The following is a 17043-nucleotide window of genomic DNA, read 5'->3' on the forward strand; positions in this document are numbered from 1 at the left end:
GAACTTTGGAAAAAGTTCGATTTTTCACAAAGCAAACAAACTGTACATTTTGTATGGTTTACAAATGTGGTTGAAACATTTGCACATCTCTTATGCTGGGCAAGTCCCATGTCCTTGTACCCGAAGATCCAACATATAGGGGGCAGATTTATCAAGGCAATTTACGAGTAAAACTAGGGCAACAATAACAATAGATATTTTTATTTGACGCCTATAGGCACTAATATATCAAAGTACTTGCTCCAGTGTTTGTTCATTTTGTACCAGTAGAGATCTGGGAACTTTTTGCCTAAATTTGCAAACTAGGCAAAATTTAGATCCTGAAATATGAGTGTCTTGCTTAGTAGAGTGCCTACTGATTTATATACTTCCAAATATGAAGAGAGGAGAGAGTATTGACTTACTGTATATACAATACCTTCAAATAGGGATACCTGAGATATCTTGAGAATGCTAATATGCTTATTTAAAATATTATATACATTGTAGTGTACTTCATATTAAAAAATATGAATACCGTCTTACCTAAAGTTAAGCAATATGTGTTTGTGTCTATATCAATGCATGCTATATTTTAAAACTGGTTGGCATTGCTTTGCACAACTGGTGCTGAGTGTACCTGTAGAAATGTACAAATAAAGTGTGGGCTTACTTTGGTATCAGAGAGAGACTGTGGTGTGGTATCATTGCAGGTTTCAGATGCAGAACGGCCAGCGGTGGTTCAGATAGATGTTCAACATAGCACTAGAGCAACCAACAGCTTTCTGACGTAAAAAGCTTTGAAAGAATGGTGGTGATCTGGCTCTTCATGGGCTGCCTGTGGCCAGTCAAATAATAAAGCATCAATAATGTGCAGTTGTGTTCAGTACACATCTGTTTCTCTTCTGGCTCCAAATTATATGAAAGCAAATTATGTAATAGAAATTATTACACCAATTCATGGAATTGCATCACTGGGCCCGATTCCAGCTTACATACTAATACACATTATAATTGCTACGCAAAGACATCATTGAATCTACGCCAAACAATAAGGCTTACAAAATCCAAACGGGAACCTTACAGCAAAGGGGTCAAGGACTTTATGACATATTGTAGAAAATGGAATGTACATAATAATGTATAAATGGAATGAACATCGGCTATAATGTAGAAAAAAGAAGGAACATAAGGATACAACATTGGAAATGGAAGTAACAGAAGATATAATGTAGATAGTTGCATAAACATATGAAAATAATGTAGGAATGGAATAAACAAATACATAAATACATACTGTCATGTTGGAAAGATAAGGATATAATGTAGGAAATGGAATGAGCAGAATGATCAAAGATGGGTGAATGTGTCAAAATTTAATTATTTGCTGTATTTTTGCCAAAATACGATTTTCAGACTAATATACAAATATAGAACAAGGTAAGAATCAAAAATCCAGCCGCTCCATAATACAAAAAGTAGGGACTCACCAGCAAAAAGGGGTTAAAAAGGTATACTTTAATGAACTACATAAAAAACAAAAAAACAGACAGTACTAACTACTCTCCCACATGTTTCACGCCTACTGTGGCGCTTTCTCAAGGAGTAATGAAGTAAGGGAGGTCCTGGGTATTTATGACTCTCCCCGTCATACAAGACAGCTGATATCAATAATCAATTAAATATGTCTTGCAGAAAGAACAGAGAAGATAAAGAGAGAAAAAAAGAAAAGAAAAGAAAAAAGAGGCAGAACATCCTACAATAATCACGCATGATCTGCAGAGATTAACTCGCACTATACCAGCAATAGTTACCAGAGTTGATTAAATAAACTCATGTTTTGCATACATATTGTCGTTACTGAGTGATAGAACAACTAGCACAGTGAAAGTCTGCGCTTACAAATAAAAGTAAGCAAAATTCACCTAGTTCCTCATGTGACATAATAATATGACTACGGATACATCATTTAATACAATCCAATATCAATAATGCAATAAATCTTAGAATATATAAACAATTGGTATGCATTACAAATGCACCGTAAAGAATGCAATGAATGCATGCATAATTGAATAAATAAATAAGTATATAAATATTGTCACCATTATCTATCTGAACATAGAAAGCTGCAGCCCCTTTATCCTTTATTTTCCGGTGTCAACTCCTATTATCACTTTACTACTGCCCTAAGGCTTTATTTCCAACCTCCTGCAGCTTTGACACGTTTTTTTCTTTGTAATATACAAATATGAAGTTGCAGAACATAAATTAGAATGAATGTATTTGATTCTCCCAGACGTTCCAAACCCTGAAATACTCAATGGGTTTTTCAGAGGCGAGACAGATAGATCTATGTTATTAGCGTATGACTCCTAAGTGCTATACTATATATATGTCCTCAAACACACCTTCAAACAACACGTGGAGTGACACCAGTGCACAAAAAGGAGCACTTCTGAGATACCTAGAAAATATGCTAATAGGATATGCAAAGTCTATTTAAATTACCTCTATTAGAACATATTCCAGGTGCGCACATTTTTGTGTACAGGTGTCTCTCCAGGTGTGGTTTGAATGTGCAGATTTTCAGGGATAATATACAGTAGCACTTAAGACTCTCTCCTCTCTCAGATGGTGGTGGCCGGGGGTGTTGCATACATTGAATTGAAGGTAGGTGAATATCCTTTTTTTAATCAAAGCCTCAAAGAAACGTCACATTTGCAGCGATGGCGAATGTCTACAAATAATTTTCTCATCTCCCATAATGTAGGAAAGGGAATGAAAATAGAGATAAAAGGCAGAAGATGGAATGAACACGATTAGAATGTAGGATGGAATTAGCCCATAAAAAGGGGAGAGTACTTTTACTCGTGTTTTGGTTATAAAAAAAATTGTGTTGGTTATAAAAGTCAGTGTTTTGGTTTTGTAAAACTTAATTTGTTTGGTTTTAAATTTTTAACAAATTGTTGAATTTAAAAAAAAAAAAAGCAGGAAAATGCTCAAATAGTGTAACCTTCCATGCTCGGCTCTAAAAGAGTTTACATCGAGTTGGATATACACATACACATACACATACACATAGCAGAAAATAGCCATGTTAGTCCAGTTGCGATAGTGCAGAATAAATGAGTTCTTCAGTATTAGGTGATACCTTTTTTATTGGACAAACAATTTATGTCATAGGACAAGCTTTTGAGAGTTATCCTCTCTTCTTCAGGACCTCAATACTGATGTCAGTATTGCTTGACCTGAAGAAGAGAGGATAACTTTCGAAAGCTTGTCCTATGACATAAATTGTTAGTCCAATAAAAAAGGTATCACCTAATACTGAAGAACACACACACGCGAACACACACACGCAAACACACACACACACGAATACACACACGCGAACACACACACACACGCGAATACACACACGCAAACACACACACACACGCGAACACGCGCGCGAACACACACACGCGAACACACACACGAACAAACACACACGCGAACACACACGGCTGTGCCTAGTCTCTCATACTTTTATAGGGTGCTGGGTCCATGCAGGCTTGGCGTCGATATTGACATAGGATATTTTTATAGTACCAGGAATTTTTATAGTACCAGCAAGAGCTTTAACAACACCCATTCATAATGCTGCCATATAATAGACAGACCCCATTCATACAATAACTGGTGTCAAACAATATGGTTACTCTGTGCTTCTACCCCTGGTGGATCTCACTCCTATACTGGGGAGGTACTTATGCCTATTTCCCTTAGAATTAGTTAGATTAGTAATCTTCCGCATTGCTTCAATAATCTCAGGTGGACCCTTGTTGGAGGACACATACTATTCTCTGGGATCACTATCCCGTTTTTGTGCACGGCATTCTTCGTCTATACGTGTTGGATCTGGAATTTACGTAGCACCTTCCAGTGGGGTCCATCTGATTTATCCTCCGGAGCTTCTATTCTGAGACCTCCCTGCTGAGCACATGCTTACTACTCTTCTGGCAAGGGAAACATCTTGGGCCATTACTATGGGCTCTGACTATATAGGACATGTTCCTTAACTGAAAACAATAAATGGTGACAGGACATCCATAATACACACAACTATACACATAAAAAAAGAAATAAAAAGCAAGATGCGCACTGAGATGCAATAGGATTTAATCAATAAAAATGCACAAATGGGCTATACAGACACAGTTCAGTGTACAGACACTTACGTAAATATATATATAAGCATAAACAGAAATAAACTTACAGCTATCATGTTTGGGGAGTAACACGGGAGAAGTCTGGATGTCAGCCGGGTGAAAAGATGGAGCAGGTCTTGACCCATGATGCTCCGCCGAGCTGAAATACCCCTCTTACTACCGGCGTCTCCCTCCACCAATGAGTGTTCATGTTGCAACCTCTCATGACCTCTACGCTTTTCGCACAGCTTCATCAGGAGGTCACGTCAAGAGATTGCCCGTGAGTTAATAAATCCTCTCGTGGCTAATAGGAACAGTTTAACTACAAAAATGTTCGCCAGTGCAAATAACTATTAGCTTCAAACATGGAGGATCCAATGTCGCTCTATAAAATGCAGAAAGTACTCAATGCATCAAGTGATATAATAACAATTAAAATAAGAGTACATATATATATATATATATACACACATATATATATATATATATATATATATATATATATATATATATATATATATATATAATCCAATGCACAGCCGGCACACCATATGCAAGTAAATAAGTTTTGGTGCTTATCCCATAAAGCAATAACAGACCATACGATACCGGTTGCAACACGACATCAAGGGACAGCACGCAGGTAAGTGAATCATGAATTTTCTATATTTGATAGAAGACACAAAAACCGACATTTCGGTCCCCCAGGGGGACTGAAACGTCGGTTTTTGTGTCTTCTATCAAATATAGAAAATTCATGATTTACTTACCTGCGTGCTGTCCCTTGATGTCGTGTTGCAACCGGTATCGTATGGTCTATATATATATATATATATATATATATATATATATATATATATATATATCTCAAATGGAAATATTACTGTATGCTCATTTGCATGTCTTAGACAGGTCTGCAACCCCACCTTTCACCATTATCACCCAGCACTTCCATTGCAGCAAGGGATTCTGGGAAATGACATGCAAATGAGCACACAGTGCCACCTTTTGCTTCAAAATTATAAACATGGTTCCCCTATAGGCTTAAGCTTGCTGCATGCACAGCTTTGAGCACAGCCAGGGTTAAGATGCATAGCCAGCAAACCCACCCACAGAGACTGTTTCTGTGGATATTCAGGAATATAAAGGAATTCAACAGCATACAGCAGGGAAGCATACCCCAAAGATGGAGGGGTGTTAGAACCAGTCTCTGATGCAGGAATGTGGCAGCTACGGGGAATGTGAGGATGTGCGTCTTTACAGAAAGGGCGGTAGATTCATGGAATAGCCCGAGTCCCAACAGACCCGCGAGGGACTAATACAGCAATGGAATAAATACACACTTGGGATACACATGAGGCTAAATCCTAAATACAAAATAAAGTCAAGGATCATATAAGTTCTGGGGTTCTACAGCATATAGGAAAATGGGCAGACGCGGGGGGTGGGGGGCAATTGGTTCTTATCTTCTGTCAAATTCTATGTCTCTATGTAATAATTACAACGAAATATTTCTTAATACTTCTCTTCTGCCGATAAAGCAACCAGTGTGTATAAATGTGAATCCAGAAAAGAAATTGACTTATGGTGGAATGTGTTCGAATGTTCCACGGTATCTTTGGTAGATCCCTTCTGATAAACGGACACCCATAATTCTCGAAATTCTTAGCTGAAATATTTGCAGCAGGTGTGGGCTCATTAGATGATATTACATTGCTTGTAAAGCACGTGACAAAGTTGATTACGGAAGACTAATAGAAATAGAATAAACTGGCAAAACTGACAAACAATTAATGCATACAATCAATAAAGACAAAAGGTTTTAAGAATAGTATCCATTATCGTATCTATTTACAGCTCAACCCCGTTATAACGCGATCCGTTACAATGCGCATCCGTTAATAACGCGATGCAAGCGTGGCTCCCAATTTTCATATTTATGAATACTTTACAACACGATTATTATTGTCTTAAATACTTTATTGTACAATGCATACAATTGTACATTATTTCTAACGTGGTCAGCTTATAACGCGATGTGATTCTTTGGACCCCAAGCACAGCGTTATCAGGGGGTTGAGCTGTATTAATAGTATCTAAGCATAACGATCTAGTACAAAGCTACATGCTTTATTCCCTTTATGACTGCATTAGAGTAATCTCAATGTACATTTTGTACAACTACAGTATATCGTGACATTTACAGCTATAATAGCTATAAACCATTATGTAAACTAGATCCAGAATTGCTATTTTTATACAGTATAAGCCATCAATCTTTCCACATCAAAAATAATTAAGTGAACAAAAGTGTGCTTTTTGACATTGGAAACACCTAAAAATATACGGGTTATGACCCTTTATACTTACATTGCACAATCAATTGAACCAAAGCTTCTCTTGGTTTGACGTTAAATCCATTGTATTGACTTGTTTGACACCTGTATGTTCCTGTCATTTCTCTAGACACATTTACAATCCTTAATATCCCATCATAACTCTCCATTTGCATTGATCCATCTGGCATAGGAACTTCTTTGTCGGCTCTGGACCACATGATAATTGGCTTTGGTTTGCCAGAAATCTGGCATTGCAACTCTATTGTGTCTCCTTCCCTGCTGACCATTGGAGATTTCCCTTTGGGAACAGTAAGGTTTGGTGGAACTAAAAGAAAAAAGAGAAGGTTTCCAAAGTTACGGAATGCAAAACACAATATTTAGCACGGGCACTAAATATAGGTATAGTGACGATTGATTGATAATTGTATTAAAAAGTATGTAAGTAAATATGTGTGTATGTATAATATATGTGTGTATATATATATATATATAATATATATAATATATATGCACACACATGTATATGTTTAAAGAAAATAATGAATTTATAGACATTCCACTGCAATAACAACTATTTTATTGGTATAATAAAGAAATATATATTGAAAACTGTGTTGTCCATATGCTCATGCGTAGGCATTACTCAAAGGTCGTGCGAAAACTGGTTATATATTGTTAAGTACACTGTATATTGACTCTAGTATACAGTACCTCATATAGAACACGATGTATGTGTGTGTGGCATTGTATTGGGAAAGAAAATAAATAGTTAAATGGCTGCTTTACTACTGCAAGAAGTCTCACAGCATGAGAGTCAGTCAAATAAATGAAAAAGTTGGAGCTGTGTGATATGAAAGAAACGGCAAAGATATTATTAGAACAGCGCCTACAGCCACTTCTAGTGTTACAGATCACAAACAGTAGGTCAGTGACAAGAAAATCAGCTGCCGTACAGGCTGAAGGTCTTGTGCGGAATCTGTGTATCATCAGCACAATATACATCCGTCTTGGCAGCCAACTGTATTAAATGTTCCAGCCCCCATCTCCCAGCAGGTGCTGCTGTAGCATAAGGATTTTCATGGACACAAACAGCACAGAAGAAGCAAAATGATCAAACCCACGCAACAACGTACTGTACATTTTTTAGGAATTTAAACGAGGGGTAAAATTTATCAGTGGTGGTCGCACAACATTGCATTGGCTGCCATGACATGCGTTCATCTGCTTATATTACATTGTTGCCAATATGTTTAAAATAAATTAATTTCTTCAGTTGGAAGAGAATATATGGTACATACAGTTAAAATAAAATAAAAAAATCCTTCTGAAGTTCATGGTCTAGGGATTAACTTTTCATAAGAAGTTATTCTTCATGGATTGCCAGTCATCATTGAGATGGTTCATACAAGCATCCCATATAACACTGCTGTAACTACAAAATATTAAAACCTGAAGACAGCGCACATCAGACTTATTAAATAATTACAATAATTCTTATTGAAGGCAAGATTTCGGACCTATAGCACCGGTTATATGGTTATAGCACCGGTTATATGGTTATAGCACCGGTTATATGGTTATACTGTAGCAACGGTTATATGGTTATAGCACCGGTTATATGGTTATAGCACCGGTTATATGGTTATAGCATCGGTTATATGGTTATAGAACTTATATGTTTATAGCACTTATATGGTTATAGCACCGGTTATATGGTTTTAGCACCGGTTATATGGTTTCAGCACCGGTTATATGCTTATAGCACCGGTTATATGGTTATAGCACCGAAACGTGGATTTCAATCAAAACGATTAAACAATTTTTAACCGTCTGAAGTGCGTTGTATTCAGGTTTAATGATAATTTTGCAGCCTGCAGCAGCTATTGATCAACAGCACCCCGCATCTTTACCAAACGGAGCCACAGAGCATCGGCTGTGAGTAAGGTTTGCAAAACCTTCAACTATGTCCCTTCCATGTAACTACAAACTAGACATAGCTGTGTGACTGCATTTATTGGTGAGGTTGTTGACTGAATATGTGCAGGGGAAAGAGTTAGAAGGAATAAAGCCTGGGTGAAAGGTGGCAGCGATGACCGTAGGAATAAGCACCATCATTATGTCACACCCAGCTACGTTACATGCTGTTTGGCAAATTGGCAGTGACCTTTATCAATATTTGTAAGTAACTGTTCCTACTTCTCTTTCTTCAAAGGTGGCTCAAAGTTATACTACAGTATGTTTCAATTAGAATCTTCTGTGGAATAAACAACATAATTCTACTCGTTTAAAAGCTTCTAAATCCTTGAAAAATAATTTGCCAATTAAAGAAAATGATGTGAATGGAATACGATTGCAGAAAGACCTCTATCCTCAGATTGCAGAAGTTCACCTTGCTACATAGCAGCATGTAAAATAGAGACTGCTGCTTGAATCCCTTATGCAGTATGGCAGAGTTCAACTTCTTTTAAATATTGCAATATGACAACTGTACTTTGTGAAGTGAAACTTCTTTACTGGCACCTACAGAGTTTTGATAGGAAAAATCCCTTGTGTTGTAACAAAATTCCCTGATGGAAGTGACGTCACTGCTGGCAGAAGAGGCCATCAGTGACGTTGGGGGAGGGGAAACATACACACACACGTTGTAGGCAGCGCATGCGCAGAGGAGGTTGTAAACTGTGTCGGGTATGCTGCTCTATGCATGCGCCGAAGACGTATTGATTTCCCATGCGCAGTAACAGCGCGGCCAGCACCGTGTGCATGTGCAGACCCGAGGGCGCGTTTGTAGGCCCTCCCGGCAATGCGTGTATGCGCAGGCCCGCCCAGCACACGCGTGTGCGCAGGCCTTCTGGTGATGTGTGCTCCAGCCCGCCCTGTGACGCGCGTGTGCGCAGGCCCACCCGGTGATGTGCGCATGTGCAGGACCCCAGAAGTGATCAGCTGCCTGACCCACACTGAACTCTCTGCTGCACAGGTGGGTCCGTCACCCACCCAGTCACGCAGTCAGTCAGTGACCCACCCAGTCACCCAACCAAACCCACCCAGGTCAGTCACCCAGGTCACCCCCCCCCCACCCTCAAGGGTTTCCCCCCACCCTAGCAGTCTCTCTCACACTCACTCTCACGGAATTCACAGTTAGTATAAATATAGAAGTGCAAATAGCTAAAACAGGGTGTGTGTGCAGAGCACACCCGTTCTAAGTCAAACTTGTTTGCGTTTTGTCATTGAAATTGTGTTTTGCTTTTTAATTAAAAACAGCACCATCACAAATACAATTTCTGTGACAAAACAGTAACTGAAAACAAAGAAGTTTCACTTCTTTTTTTTGTAGCCATTATATATATGATGTGATTTGTCGACCACTGTATATATATATGATGTTCCGTATCGGAACAGAACGGAATGATGTTCCGTATCAAGGATATAATCTTTGTAAAAAAATAAAATTATATACTGTATATATATATATATATATATATATATATATATATATATATATATATATATATATATATATATATACAGTATATAATTTTATTTTTTTTACAAAGATTATATCCTTGATACGGAACATCATTCTTTAAAAATGAATGTACTCTGCTGCAAGCAAAAAGATCTATTAGAATTTAGAATATAATTTTTATATTACTTATCGTACCATTAGTCATTATTTGGAGATGTGCAGGATTTTCGCTGAGGTTTATAAACCAGGCAAAATGTGCCCAAGTTTGCCAAAAAAGTTCACTAAGCAATAAACTTTAATAGGCAAAGGTCACATTGCCCGTAATATACTATAATGTTTTAGAAATTCAATCTTTTCCTTCCTTGCCTATCCATTCGTTCCATTTCTTCTGACAACAGACTACACTTTTGCCTTTTCACTCTCATATGTAAAAAATGCACCTTTCCTTATGGGCAGCACTGTGTTTGTCAGTACTAAAAAAGTCTAGGTCAATGCAATTTGCACAAAAGGGGCAGACAGAAGACATCATTGTGCACAACGCAGGAATCAGGCAGGTGTATAGTGAGCGATTAGGGCTGAGATGTAAGGAGGGGCAGGAGTGACCCTTTACATACTTTACTGACATTTCTGGCAATTCTTACCGAATTTTGGCAAAATGATGTTGAAATTGGCAACATTTTGTGGAAATCTGGTGTAATTTTGGCACAATGTGAATTTTCGCTAAATCCTTTGCAATGTCAGCGTGAAGCACATTTCAAAACATTCACATATCTCTATTCTTTTTCTAAGCTTCATTCTTCATCCATTGCCGCATTCTCACTTTCTTCCTACCCGAGTCACTTAGAAACTTTATCAAGAGGCCTCTATAAACATGTTTAAAACCACAATAAAAGAATGACTGCAAAGTTACTAGTGTGAATATGCATCCTGTTTCCTGGTTTTAATGCATTGCAGGTCCCATGGTGCATTTTAAATCTCACATGATGGACAGGGTGTATAGGAAGTAAAAATGAGCTACTGTATTTTAAATTAAAGGCATAGATAATGCCATATAGTGGTAAAAAAATATATTCACTTTTGCCTGAAACATCTATTAAAAAAGAAACTCCTACCATTACATAAGTTTTTTATACAGGCGGAAGGCAATGTAATTCTGACTGACACACTCTAAATAGAATTGTAATGTTAAAACTATAAGCAAATCTGTGTTGTTTTTTTACGTGTTGTCTACGGGGTATTTAAATCAATTTGATGGAAATTATAAATTCAATTTGGTTGTGTTACATCAAGGTAGGTAAACTGATACCATGAGAGGCTTAAAACACAGTGTAAGTTGTGATATTATACATATTAAGTAGTTTGATTTATCCAAAATAAACGCTACCCTGGGGGACTATTATTAAGAATAGTTTTTTTTTAAAAGAATTGAATGAATGCATTCTCTCAAAAAAAAAAAAAAAAATCTCACCTAAAATCATTAGTGGCATTTCTTGGTATGTCATTAGTCAAGTTCTTACATTTGGCTCCCGTTTTCTTATTCCATGTGTGGGTTGTGTCCAGGGTCGGTTTAACCATTAGGCAAACTAGGCGGTCGCCTATAGTCGCAGAGTTTGGGGATTCTATGTACAGTAACAGCAGAGCCGCCGACAGGGGGTAACAGCTGGGACTACTGTCCGGAGCCCACGGACTATAGAGGGCGTGGGAACCATACCTGCGAAACTAACATGTGACAGATCTGCAGAGGTGCCTCTCAGAGGGGAACTGCAGGAGGCCTTTGAAACTGACAGGCACCTCTGGGGACACCCTCTAACAGACACCTCTGTGGGCTCCATATGACAGGCCCTGCTGCAGTACAGGCCCCCCCTCCAACCTTCAAGACTGTAGGTATGCACACTCTGCTCCCCCCTCCCTCTGTTGTTGCCCTCCCTGCCCTCCCACATCCATACTGTACCTCCTTCTCCACCCATTCCCCTCCCAGGCACATACTGTAACTATACCCCCCTACCAAGTACAATGAGTATGTACAATCGGTTACTCCTTTTTAATGCAAAATAAATCTGTAATTATAAATGCAGAATTTTAATTCATACTAGTGCACAATATTAATTTTGAAAAGTTAATTGTGGGGGTGCGAGGGGGGTGGGAGTGGAGGTGCGCAAGGCTCAAGTTTCACCTAATACCCTTGCACCAGCCCTGGGTGTGTCATGATCATACATACAGTATAAATGCATTAGGATTGGTTGCCTCTACTTGCATTTGTCTCCAAGAAATACTTGACAGCCAATTTTCACGCATTTATGGCACACAAAAGTAATCTGTTATTACATATCATTTGCCCCCGACTTCGTCTCTAACTTCACCTTCTTTGTGCAATAACAGTTGTCGCTCAGCACATCAAAATGTTTTTTTTATACACTGGTGCACGAAGATGCGTCAATTTACTAATCTTCTTTGCATCAGTAGAGTTAAAAAAAAAAAAAAGAAATAAGAATGGGTACCGCTGGTAAAGAGATGAGGCTGGCAGTAAATATAAAATTAAATGTTCTTTATTGAGGCATAACAGCCAAAGTTTAAAAATAGCACAGAAATCCTCTGACGCGTTTCCCGCCTTGTTGGGCGCTTTATCAAATCTGCACTCTGCACTGTGTATACGTGACTGGGACAATTCATGTATTCATTGTTCATGCCTGCAACAGATGGCAATAGGTCTTCATAGACTTTATATTCCTCTCCCCACCATTCATAATATACCATCATTATATCCACGCAATCTGTATATTATTCGAGCACACACATGGGGGCCCTCTCCCATACTCCTCACCATCTTCTTTGCATCAGTTGTACCACCTAAATGACTTTTATAAAACGCTTGAGACGTAGGCCCCAAAGTTTCTGTTTAGCATTGTGTGACACATTGTGGAAGTCATACATCAAGGTGATGCACGTGAACACAATAATGCACACTCCAGTTCATCTTATTTCTGTAAATAAGGTATATTTGAAAGTACAATGGGCCAGCAGCCACTATCTGGATGGAAGTTTTACCTACAGCTTAACACAGGGGTGGCCAACTCCAGTCCTCAAGAGCCCACCAACAGGTCAGGTTTTGAGAATATCCCTGCTTCAGCACAGGTGGCTCAATCAGTGGCTCTGTCAACGACTGAGCCATTGATTGAACCATCTGTGCTGAAGCAGGAACATCCTTAAAACCTGAGCTGCTGGTGGCCCTTGAGGACTGGAGTTGGCCACCCCTGGTTTAACACATTTGAGGAGGGTTTGGCAGCATGTTATGCCTCAGGATAAACTATTCAACATTGCTGGTCCAACAAAAGCGGAAACATGGGCAATAAGTGTCTTTTTTACGTATGTGCTGTTGCCGGGTCAGCCTTGACATGTGTGTGGTAGTAATCATCTCTTCAAATTAAACATATTGTGTAAAACTCCCTAAAGAAATAATTTGACACTGCGCTTTCCCTTATAGTGCATATCAAGGGATCCGGTGTAAGAGGAGCTTTAGTGCTTTCTGGACGTAGTAATTTTGCTATTGTGCAAGAGGCAGTGGTTTTTCCAACAAGATGACTCTAAGTGACACAGTGAAAAGTCTTGGCAAATGGAATGAATAACTATTGGACAAATTATTATTATACAGAAATGTGTGATCTATTTTTCTTTCAAGTGGATAAATTGCCTGGAGATAAAATGGTCAGCGGATGATGGCGACTACAGAAATCAATGTAGTTTTACAATAATAAGGTTATTTGTCTCCTTACAGGGCTAGTGTAGCATTGTTACTGTATATCACTTCTATTTAAGGCTGCATTGTGAGTTGCAAATATCCCATTAATAGATTGGATCATATTTTGATATTCTTAGTTTTATGGTCATGCATTATACTGAATATTTTTTTTCTTCGTTAAAAACTCATGAGCTAATGAAAAACAAAACACAATAATTACTGGCTATGTTTAGTAAAAGCCTAGGTAATATGAAAATTAGGGATTAGAATAGTACGTAATATTAGTTCCTACAGTGCATCGTGGTTTCTATTGTAGTTACTGTGTACAGCACTTACAATAGTAATATGACAACATATGTCAAAATCTGCGAAACAATAGACCACTCTTCTAATCTTCTGCAAAAGCTGTATTATTATTATTTATACCAAGTATAGTCTAGACGGTCACTAGACTATTTTGTGAGTAGTCTTACTTGTAGTATGATAGTATGATACAGGGGTGTGGTGTGGTGTGGGTACCTTCCTCTATATAACATAGGGAGAAACTTCTGTGCTAAAAAGGAGCATACCCGATGGTCCCTAATGAGTGTTCTCATATTCAAATGAGATATGCAAAGTATATTTAAATGTCTCAACGTCTTCCTCATAAAATATGTCTATTAGACTAATACTGGCAAGTCTAAATGTCACACACCCTATGCTGTTGGCTATTGTGTTCTGCTTCTTCTACTCTCTATGCACTGGACATCACCAAAGTCGCGTCACACGGCGTCTCGTTGCCATGGCAACGTGATGTCATGGCATCAAATGACGTCATGACGTCGCGTTACCATGGCAATGAGATGCCGTGTGATGTCACTTTGGTGGGGATTTGACGCTGCGAATCGGAAGGAGGAGGAGGGCGGCAGAAATGAGGCGGACGGCATATGTAAGTGCCTAGGGCGGCGGATTTCAAAACCCACCGCTGCTTATAGTAGACAAGTACCTTTTTGAAGTGAAACTTCCTTAGTGGCACCTCATTCGAACTGGGGCAAAAATGGATTGTGGAGACAGAAATGAAACGGATGTGACTGGCAGTTGAGGCCGGGCTGTGTTCTGGCTCAGCCCAACCCCAACACTGACATCACACCCGCTCAAAAAATCAGATGCGGCGCTGCTCCCCCCACATGGCCGATGACATATGCGGCGGCGATAGCCGCCGGCGCCGCTCCTAACGGCCGCCATTCCCCCCGCACATCCGCTGCCATGCCGCGCATGCGCAGTAGTCATGGGGAAAGCCACACATGCGCAGAAGCGGTTGGCAGCGGCGCCGTTCCCCGCTCCGCTGCCGCGGCTGTTGACATATGTGCTGCCGTTCCCCGTGTGCTGCCCGTGCCCCGTCTGCTGCCGTGCCCCGTCTGCTGCCGGGGACGGCAGAGACCGCCCGACCGGGACAGCCCCCCCCCTTTCCTAACCCGAATGGGACCTCCCAGCTATAGTCACACATGGGTCTCCTCGCCGTCCTCCCTGCCCTGATCCCCGGCATTGCGGGGCAACACAACCTGTGCCCATCCCTCCTCCTACCACACTGAGGGAGCTATAGACAGTGCGCAGTCCTGACTGCTCTGCCGCCGTGATCGGAGGTGAAGGGGGTGATCGGAGGTGCAGGGGGTGATCGGAGGTGCAGGGGGTGATCGGAGGTGCAGGGGGTGATCGGAGGTGTAGGGGGTGAGGGGAGGTGAGGTGAAGGGGGGTGATGTGAGGGGGTGAAGGGGGGTGATGTGAGGAGGTGAAGGGGGTGATGTGAGGTGCCGGGGGGTGATGTGAGGTGCAGGGGGGTGATGTGAGGTGCAGGGGGGTGATGTGAGGTGCAGGGGGGTGATGTGAGGTGCAGGGGGGTGATGTGAGGTGCAGGGGGTGAGGGGAGTTGTAGGGGGTGAGGGGAGGTGAGGAGGTGAAGGGGGGTGATGTGAGGAGGTGAAGGGGGGTGATGTGAGGGGGTGAAGGGGGGTGATGTGAGGGGATGAAGGGGGGTGATGTGAGGTGCCGGGGGGTGATGTGAGGTGAGGAGGTGTAGGGGGGTAATGTGAGGTGCCGGGGGGTGATGTTTGGCAAGGAGGTGTAGGGGGGTAATGTGAGGTGCAGGGGGGTGACGTGAGGTGCAGGGGGGTGACGTCAGGTGCCGGGGGGTGACGTGAGGTGCAGGGGGTGATGTGGGTGATGTGAGGTGCAGGTGATGTGAGGTGCAGGGGGATATGTGAGGTGCAGGGGCATATGCGAGGTGCAGGGGGGGTGCGCATACATCACACATGCACGCACACAGAGTCACACATGCACACACACAGAGTCACACATGCACACACACAGAGTCACACATGCACACGCACGAGGAATTCACACCTAGTGCAAATAGCTAATACAGGGGATGTGTGCCGAGCACGCACCTTCAAAGTCCATATTTATTTGCGTTTTGTCAATTAAATTGTATTTTGATTTTTAATTAAAACATCACAAACACAATTTCTGTGACAAAAGTCAAAGAAGTTTCACTTACTATGCGCGTGCACAGCACACACAGCTTTTTTTCCCCTTGACTTATGAATCTTAGTGGAATCGGACATTTGGTCGCCAGCATTTTGCTGCAACAAAGTCAGCGCCGGTGTTTTGCTGCCATGGCCCCTGTGCCACAGCCTTCGCCACAGCCGCACCGCCAGTCGACAATCAGATACCGGCAAAACAACCAGCGGAGAGATGTCCCTGCAGCGAGGTGAGTGGTGGCTTAATGCTGCCAGCGAATTGGTCATGGAAAAACCAAATGTCCTAGACCGTGGTTCAAACCCCGGCCATCATTGTTTGTGCTATGTTTGCAAATAGTTACAACGTGACTTTAAAACTAATGGTGGTACCTGTGCTGCTTGATATGTTGACATCAATGCTGATGTCTGAGATTCCTCCTCCTTTGAGAGATGCTACACATGTGTAGGTCCCAAAGTCAGTGAATTTTAAGTCGATGATGTCGAGGTTAGTGGTACCAGGAGAAACGTCCGGATCCGTCTGGGTAATAACCATTCTTTCAGAACTCCGTAGCGGTCGCCCATTTTTAAACCAACTGAATGTAAGTTCTTCCGATGGAACAGCTTCAACTTGGCAGGAAATCTTTACCTCACGGCCAATCTGTATGTTGTCATCTTTGTGGTACGGGTCAGGCGTGATCCAGAAACGTCCCTTTTTTAAAGCTAAAATGAAAAAAAAAATACAGAACATTTAGAATAGGTTATATTGGGATTACATGCTTTTTAATTATTTTTAATTAGGGTTCAGGTACTGTATGTTTCCAATTCTGTTCCAAAGGTA

General features: G+C 40.7%; 1 protein-coding gene across 3 annotated transcripts in view; it reads right to left on the minus strand.

The window, feature by feature from the left end:
* The window catches only part of MDGA2 (MAM domain containing glycosylphosphatidylinositol anchor 2), a 648696-nt gene that overhangs the window by 220863 nt on the left and 410790 nt on the right, over positions 1 to 17043 (minus strand). For all 3 annotated transcript variants that reach the window (XM_075614385.1, XM_075614384.1, XM_075614382.1), the window contains 2 exons: positions 16596 to 16925; positions 6543 to 6836 (listed from right to left, as the gene is read on the minus strand). In XM_075614385.1, coding sequence (XP_075470500.1) covers positions 6543 to 6836; positions 16596 to 16925 — 624 coding nt within the window. The remainder of the gene's footprint in view (positions 1 to 6542; positions 6837 to 16595; positions 16926 to 17043) is intronic.

Source organism: Ascaphus truei, chromosome 9 (genome assembly GCF_040206685.1).
Source record: "Ascaphus truei isolate aAscTru1 chromosome 9, aAscTru1.hap1, whole genome shotgun sequence".
Lineage (NCBI taxonomy): Eukaryota > Metazoa > Chordata > Amphibia > Anura > Ascaphidae > Ascaphus > Ascaphus truei.